The sequence below is a fragment of the Platichthys flesus genome, chromosome 13 (assembly GCF_949316205.1).
Source record: "Platichthys flesus chromosome 13, fPlaFle2.1, whole genome shotgun sequence".
NCBI lineage: Eukaryota > Metazoa > Chordata > Actinopteri > Pleuronectiformes > Pleuronectidae > Platichthys > Platichthys flesus.
In genome coordinates, this window is record NC_084957.1 from 8,975,364 (window position 1) to 8,984,515 (window position 9,152).

Sequence of the window (9,152 nt, forward strand, 5' to 3'; positions counted from 1 at the left end):
TACCACTCCCCATTCATCTCCACCCACCTCCACCCTCTCTCTCTCTCTGTCCCTCCCTCTCTCTCTCACACACACACACTCCACCTCTTTCTGAAAAGCATTGGTGACTTAAAAAATCAACATAGGAGAATTGGGTTTGCGCGTCCAGGAGGATTTCCTTTTGGCACCTTTAACATTTGACCAACAGAGAAATCTTCTTTGACATCTTGACACTTTTTTTTTCAAAACCTTCTGATTCTAGTGGTCTTTTTCTAACCAGTTTCTCCAAAGGAAAAAGGTAAGATCATGTCAGTTTATGAAAGTGCATCCTTTAACTAATATGTGTTGGCTGGATGTTTAACTGCATTTGACCAAAGTGACAGATGTTGATTTAAAGGGAAATCAATAATGCAATGCCTGCCTCTTGGAACCATGGTGTCAGCGCAACGGGGTAGCTGGAAACATCAGGTGTGGTTGTACTGATGCAGCAGAACGGACATTAAACCCGTACACGTCAGTTCTACACCCCTTTGGTTAATGGTTTACTGGTTATTCTCACCTTTGAAAACATTTGACTTTTACGCACGGATCCTCTAAAGAAGCAAAAGCGCCTGGGTTCAGTTTTTTTAATATCGTATTTGATTACAATGTAGCCTCGTGCATTTTTTAAGGATGAAATGAAAATTAAAAGACATTTTCAGGAGTGGACCAGCAGGATAATTGGAGTAAGTGTGTCTGTAAGTGAGGCGACACAGCGCGCAGAGAAGATGTTCAACTGTCTTTGAAGTTGGACACTTCTATTATTATAACTCAAATAGATTTTCAGCCACCAGTCGGTCGTGTGTCTCATGATTGTGTTAAGTTAGTGTTACAGGCTATGTGTCCAAGTATGTGGATTTGAATGCTGAGACTTAATCACACTTTCTTGACTAAAATGAGGCTGTTTTCTTGACTCAGAACATTTTCTTCCATAATGATTCAACCTTTTATGTTTGAAGCAATGACTTGAGTTTGGCAAGTCTTTAGTTTGAACTATGTTGATATAACTTTGGTGAACAGGGGATTTTAAATCGTCATTTAGGATATTTTAGATAAGCGTGAGGCATTTCTGTGCGTAAAATGTAAAAATCTAATGCGGATTACAACAAGGCATTCTTTGAGTACAACTTTCAGAAGCTTTAACTAGAGTAAAAAGTCAAAGCTGGATCAAAAAAAGTCTCAGAAATGTTTTTAAACCTTTTTTCTCTTTTTTTTTTTACTCCAAAGCTCTCTCAAAGAGATTCCAGTCCTCCGCGCGCACTAGCACTTGATCCCGGCGGGAGGAAGCGGACGCAGGGAAGATGGCCATCCACGCCGAGGGTCTCGTGGCTATCGTAATCTTTTATATGCTGATCCTGGTCGTGGGGATCTGGGCCGCGTGGAAAAACAAGAACTCTGGAGTTGGCGAAGGCGGAGAGCGGAGCGAGAGCATCATGGTCGGGGGAAGGGACATCGGATTGTTCGTCGGTGGATTCACCATGACCGGTGCGTTGGTAAACTCCGGGTAGACTTTTAAAATATGTGTTTGCTGGAGGGAGCTGACAGTGTTCTGTGTGTGCATTATGTCATATTTGGGTGTTATATGAGACAATACATTTCGCCAAGTTCTTCTTTTACGCACGGACAGCACTGGAGCCATAAACACACTATATTACTTAACTCAGCATTGCATTCATTACATTTCAGCGCACCTACAGAATGAATGTAACATGAGATGCACCAACATCTCATTCTTGACCGGATCTTTTATTTTACGTGCTTGTGTTTATATTTTTCTTGTTCGCAGCCACTTGGGTGGGTGGGGGCTACATCAACGGGACAGCGGAGTATGTCTACCTGCCTGATTTCGGCCTGGCCTGGGCACAGGCACCCTTTGGTTATGCTCTCAGCTTGGTAGTGGGTAAGAAACAGTCTCCTTAATTATACTGTATACAGGCAGTGCGTAAAAAGAACCACATGCAATGTAAAAAAGGTAGAGATGCTGCAAATGTGAAGAAACAAGGTTTTTTTATAGAACCATACCAGTACTGGATGAAGCAAAAACGTGGTCCTTCATGAAAATCACTTATTACTCTTATAACTACAAATTCCACAAGGATAGTGTGTCAACCAGAAACAAAAAGATTTGAATTTCTATCGGATACACACTATACTTCAGCGGCAGCACCACATTTATACTTTGTGTCAACCTGTATGGCTTTAGACTTTGCTGAAGATACTTTCTAAAATCATTTATTATGCTTTTTCTCTGCCTCATGTTAACGTCTGACATGAATCAGGTGGCCTTTTCTTTGCCAAACCCATGCGCTCACGTGGCTACGTCACCATGCTGGATCCCTTCCAGCAGATTTATGGAAAGCGCATGGGGGGCCTGCTCTTCATCCCCGCACTGATGGGAGAAATCTTCTGGTCTGCAGCCATTTTATCTGCCCTGGGTAGGTGGTCTCTGGGTGGGATATCTTCAATGGCCTCGAACCCTTAACCCCATGTCCCAACTCTTTGTTTGCACCACCTTTGAGTTTATTGTGTAGTAAATTACTGTGTTAGCTGAACTGAATGTGTTGCCCTGCAGGTGCCACACTGAGCGTGATCGTGGACATCAACATTAATATGTCTGTGGTGATCTCAGCACTGATTGCTATCTTCTACACGCTTGTTGGAGGACTCTACTCTGTCGCGTATACAGATGTGGTCCAGCTCTTCTGTATCTTTTTGGGCTTGGTGAGTTTTAGAATAAGGATAACGTCTCTTTTTTCCGCTTGACTTGTGAAGCTGTACTTGTCCAATTAAAACATTTTATTTGACAATTTCCATGCCAAAACTTCTAAAACATTCAAAATATCTGTCTAATGACATATTAACTAGGAAATTTGAATTAACTGAAGCAAGATTGTCAAGTGTCAGAGTTCCTGGTTGAAATCAAAGTATTTTGCTGAAAACCTAATGGTATTTGTATTCTCATACGCTCCTCTCCACCAGTGGATCAGCGTGCCTTTTGCCCTGTCCAATCCTGCCGTGTCAGACATCACTGTTTCAGCCAAGGAAGCAATCTACCAGTCAGCCTGGCTGGGGAAGATTGATCCCGAGGACAAATGGCTCTGGGCCGACAACTTCTGTTTGCTGGTAAGAAGAAACATGAAAACGCAGTATATCACTGTAGAGGAAGCTGCATACATATTTTGATTTCACCTGAAGAACAACATGGGAGGGGGTTAAATGAAGTATTTAAAGTGGTATTTAATCACAGGCTCCTTCTAAAGATGAATAACAAGCAATCAACAGTATTAACTAGAAAATCTCAAAGCTGTTTCTTAACTAAGACGTTCTGTGTTGCTGGCGTCGTAGCTGACTGATACGCATGTTTGCTGTCTGTATTTACTATGGTGTTTCTGTTTCTAGATGTTGGGGGGGATTCCCTGGCAGGTCTATTTTCAACGGGTTCTTTCTGCCTCTTCAGCTACCTACGCCCAGGTCCTTTCCTTCATCGCCGCCTTCGGCTGCTTGGTCATGGCCGTCCCCTCTGTCCTCATAGGGGCTATAGGGGCCTCCACTGGTAATTACATGAACAAACACACACACACACACACACACACATGCACATGCATCACAAACTACAGTATGTGTATATACCCGCATTGATTAAGCTGTTAATGAAACATCACAAGACAATCAAAACATCCAGGAATCGGATCCTTTACTCAAATCGGAAAGTTTGATCAAAGCAATGCCTCCCTGGGCTGTTTACACGCCGGCAGCTTTTTTTTCAGATGTGTAAATGCAGATGCATACAGTGTGTGGAGGGTAAACAACAGCAGACGGATTCAGTCACGACGGGCAGGGGAGAGAGCCATCAGACCATGCTGATATAGTGAATATTACATCTGAAGAGGCGCTCATTAATCTGGTCCATCTGACGCTGTTTCATGTATAACTGAGACTAATCATGTGCTGCTTGCAAATAGAGGGATCAGGGGAGGGAGGCAAAAAGTCTAGAAATCAAGGATGGAGTGAAGGTTGGAAAAACAGGGCAGAAAGATAGCGGGATGTCAGAGGGTTTAAAGGCAAAAGGGAGGAATGAGAACAAATAAGACATTTATGTCATTATTGAAGTCAGTCTTTATAAACCATTGGTCACTGAAGAGTATTAAAAATATTAACTTTACAATTTAAAAAAAAATGACTTTCCAAATGACAAGTTGGTTTTCTCTGATAGTTCATCCTCATCCTCTCCTTTATTTAATTGTCTATCAAAGTATTTCATTAGAATCAATGACTTGCTGCAGAAATGAATCATCATTAATGAAATGATTATTAATCACATTTACCATTAAAATGCAATCAAACTAATGTCTTCTGCGACACTGTTGCATGTGTTGTGCTTTCAAGGTGCCTGTTGGACCATTGGTAAACTAGTGTATTAGCCAGTTAGTAGTGCATTGAGGTCATGTTTTCAAGGAGTATCTATCATTTCTGACTTTCCATTTATTATCTCGATTTTTCTCTGCCCAGCCTGATGTTATAAGCACTGCTGTAATAAAGCACAGAAACATACGGAAAGCTTGTGTCAACAGACTGTATCGTAATAAGGTCTCAAAACCTAGTCTTTTGTTTGAAAAGCTGTAAGGGATTAGAACAGATTTTTTTTTTCACTAATCAGTCCACTTAAAACTCTGCAAGTTGGCAAAGAATGGTTTTTCATTTTAATTTCACAAACTGCCCTTAAACCTAAAGTATTGTATAATATTGCCTTACACTTGTTGCTGTATTTTGTGATGTGAGGTGTAAATCGTAAAAGGTGCTTACATTTCCAACTTTCACAATATTTCTTCAGATTGGAACCAAACTACTTACGGTTCCCTGGCTCCGAAGGATAAAGACGAATCAGACATGATCCTTCCCATAGTGCTGCAGCACCTGTGCCCATCCTACGTCTCCTTCTTTGGTCTGGGGGCGGTGTCGGCTGCGGTGATGTCGTCAGCGGACTCTTCTATTCTCTCAGCCAGCTCCATGTTTGCCAGGAACATCTATCAGCTCGCTTTCCGGCAGTCGGTAAGAGTGCCAACAAAAAATACCAGCACTCAAATGCGTAGTTTAAACATCAATAAATCAATAATCTTTTCATCCCAAGTGTGTGAGATGTTGAAAGCGAAAATACACAACAGCACAGATTGAATCAACATTGAATTTACCGTCTGTGTCACATATAAAACCAAGCACCAGACTTTTGCAACAAAATTAATTAAACTAAGAGATAACATGTAATTTGTTGTTAGCCACCTTGGTATCATGGTTCTGGGGATGGCAGTGTTGACCAGTTTGTCATAAACATAAAATCTGCCAAACATCAGCACGCTAAGCCAGCAGCTCTCTGAGAGTGTTCTTACGCTAGTTATTACTTTGAGCTAAATTCTTACAGCAGTGTACTTACATTCTGACTGTAAGAATGTAAGTATGCCGATGTTACCTAAGAAGAGCCTGAAGCTGTGTCCACACCAAATGTGAAGCAAATTTTCACGTCGAGTTTAGGCGCAGGATCATTCGTGTGGACTTGCATTGCTTGCTCGAGCACCGCGTAAACACACTGCGGGAATATTAAAGTGCATCACGAACATTTCACATCTATTATGTGTCGGGAATGATGTGAGAATTGCGTCTATTTGTGACTCTTGTCATACCTCCTGGTTGTCAATCTTGTCTTCTCCACATTTCAATCGTCCTTCTTCACTCTGTCGTTCCTTTCTTCTCTCCTACAGGCCTCAGATCGTGAAATTGTTTGGGTCATGCGCTTCACCATCTTTGTATTTGGAGCTCTCGCCACTGCCATGGCATTGCTGACGGGATCGGTGTATGGCTTGTGGTACCTCAGTTCCGACCTGGTCTATGTCATCATCTTTCCCCAACTTCTCAGTGTGTTATTTGTCAAGGGCACTAATACCTATGGCTCTGTGGCCGGCTATGTCTTTGGAATGTTGCTGCGTATTGGCGGAGGGGAGCCCTACCTCAAACTCCCACCCTTCATCTTCTACCCTGGCTGGGTGACCCAGACGAAGGTACATCACCTCACTGGTGACGTTGAGTACTTTGTCCAGCAGAGGTTTCCCTTCAAGACTGTGTCCATGTCCGCATCCTTCTTGGCGAATGTGGGCTTTTCTTACCTGACCAAGTACCTTTTCGAAAGTGGTATTTGGTCACACAAGTACGACTTCCTGGACGCTGTAGTGTCCAAGCACAGCAAGGAGATCATGGACAAGGCTACGCTGGTAAGCAACCATGACAACATCATCCTTTCAGAGATGGCTCCCGTCAAGCAGGCTCTGAGCGCGTCACTCGCTGGAACCTTCATCAACACCGAGGTCCTCAGTGATGACGGGGAATCCAGTCCCGAGGATTTTCACAATGAAAAATAGACAACGAGGGCACAAAGGAAACTAGAACCAAGGATTATGAAGAAGAAGGAATTGACATACTTCAGGAAACCTGCTACTGCCGCACTGGAAGCTGAATCAGCAGAAATCTCTTCTGGCTTTCGAGTGACTCCACAAGTTTGTTTTCTTGCTGATGACGTGGTGCCTCCTTCTTTTTGGGAGATTCCTTGCCCGGAAACGGGGGGTAGACTGTCAATCAGCTGTGTTAAGTGTACCATACTCAGTGTTGTGTTTTATCATGACTGGGTATCCAAAACCACAACAATCATTTTAATTTAAGTGCTGCTACAGTAATCAGAGGAACTTTTACAAGGATCATACAAAGGGCCTATATGAGGAAGTCTACAAAGGTTTGTAGTGGGACATGAGAATTGTGCAATATCTAACCAAGGAATTGTGTCCACGTAGCACTCTGTGTGTGTCGATGTACATGTGAATGTGTTCTTCTGCTTCAAAACTGGCATCAAGTGAATCCTACAGATACTTTCTTTCAGGCTGAGTTGTGAGTTTGCGTAGAGTAAATTTGTTAACAGAGCAATAATATTTTTGGATCTATGTTTTACAGATAGATACGGAATGCTATGTAGATTAACATCATTCTTTTAATTTTTTGGATGAGTAGATTTTGCAGATTCAATGGTGTGTGTTTGTGTGTTCAGATTTCTCTTAAGCCTCCTGATGTATTCGTTAATTCCAGACACATAAGTGTCAAATAAAGAACCCCATGATAATCCCAAATCTTGCATTCCCCAAGCAGAAGGTTGATACTGAGTTGACTTTCTACAAAATCCCAGACTACGGTCAGTTGAAATATTTTTAAACATTCACTACAACTTTTTTTATAAGTAATTATTTTTACACCATCCAACACCGGGGTCCACATAGTGATCACTTTAAGGTTGATGTATAATCAATATTTAGTATATTCTTATCATTAAGGGGCCACTTGGAGGCAGCACAACTAGCTGTAAATTCATCAATGACCTTAATAAGTTTGCATTAGCGAATAAGTAAGACCCGCTGAATATTGATTAGACCGTGATATTGTTAAACATTGTTAAACCCTAAAAAAGTCATCAGTTCCTGGTTTGAGAGATTGGACACAAACCCAACTTTCTGGATTCAAAGTCAAACACATTTGGTCAGAGCCTCTGCTTAATCAAAATAGTGCAATCAATATTTCCAAAATAAATCATGCAATGGTTTTATTGAGTGTTTACCTTCCATTTAGCCATTTTACTTCATTATGTATGCATCCTTAATGAGAATCTCTTTAATATGCATCCTCATTGTCAGAACAGTAACATAACAACAATAGAAGCACATGGTGTTTTAGGTTAATTTTCATATAGAAATGAATGGAACCGAATTGTTGCCTGGACAGTTTAACAAAACAATTGAAAAGTGGATCAGCAGTATACACACATTATTACATGATTATGATTACAATGATTATTTTAAAGGGCCTTTATCTGACACAACCTGTCTTTGTGTGCCTATAACAGTGTGCTTGCTCCTCCTAAATCTTCACTGACTGGGCAGACACAGCAGGTTACTAGAGACAGGAAATGATTTCTCCTCCAGGATGGCATTAGTATCGCCGGTCATTATTGATCCTTTCCTCAATCAATGAGCCTTTGGGACATTTGATTATTTCAGCAAAGAGGTTCGAGACTATGATTTACCAGGGTTTGTTTCACAGTGTGTTATAAACAGTGATAACAAGTTGAAAGGTTATTGATTAATTAACAGCTCACAACCTTGCACTGTCACGGATCTGACTGGTTTAAACACTGAGACGCACTGCTGTCATGGGAAGGAGTTGTTATTTTACATGATATTTTACATGTCATTGTAAATTCTTATAATTTTTTTAGTTGGAAAAGGACTGTTGACACTTGTTGTCATCTTTTTCAAATCTATGGAATCCCTTTCATTTAAAGTTCAGCTGTGTGAAATGAGTAGATAAGCGATCATTTTATTCTAAATCATTTGATCAGTTCAAGGAGAAGGCTCACAATGACGTTTACGGGTCTCATTGGCACAGAGTGAGGTGCGTTAAAAGAATCCCAACCTGATCCTGTCCCCTTCCCTTCCCTTTTAAATACAGTTATGGGATTGATGTTATGGACCTGAAGGGTGTGACTGCTGCTCTGATGCTATGCAAAGGGTCAGGCGACGGCGTTGGACTTCAATGTGAATGTAAACTTTCCTCCCCCTCAGATTGTGAGTGTCGTCGTAGCTTCGGTTCATCCACAGACCTGAACACACGCAGAAAAAGAATCAATGTCAGCTGTTACACTGACACATCTGTGACTCGGTGTCGTAAAATGCAATGATGCTGTATTTTTGTGTGATAAATGTATATACCAAAAAAAAAAAGTACAAATTATACTACTTTTAAATGCAGCGATGAAAATGTTTGTTGACAGTGAAGTTACAGCTATTTATTTCCTTATGCAGTGTCTATAAAAGTATAGTAATGTGAGGTCAGTTGAATAAATTATATTGTTTAGCACAGATATGTTTGCTTTTTTTTTGTCCATATGCATACCTGCTTCATAGCACTAAACAGATTACATCATGTTTCACACCCGTCAACTCACTATTATTATCTTATTCTCAGCAATTTAATATCATATCAATGATGATATGCGTGCGTGTGTGTGCATATATAATGACACTGTTGACCGACCAGCCTGCATCCCT

General features: G+C 41.1%; 1 protein-coding gene across 1 annotated transcript; it reads left to right on the forward strand.

Moving 5' to 3' along the window:
- Positions 1 to 972: 972 nt before the first annotated feature.
- On the forward strand, positions 973 to 8,951 carry LOC133966851 (high-affinity choline transporter 1-like). The gene is made up of 8 exons (XM_062401895.1): positions 973 to 1,503; positions 1,805 to 1,918; positions 2,298 to 2,453; positions 2,591 to 2,739; positions 2,998 to 3,141; positions 3,418 to 3,571; positions 4,850 to 5,067; positions 5,772 to 8,951. The coding sequence occupies exons 1-8, from the start codon at positions 1,320 to 1,322 to the stop codon at positions 6,423 to 6,425; spliced, it is 1,773 nt and encodes a 590-aa protein (XP_062257879.1). The 5' UTR covers positions 973 to 1,319; the 3' UTR covers positions 6,426 to 8,951.
- Positions 8,952 to 9,152: the final 201 nt, after the last annotated feature.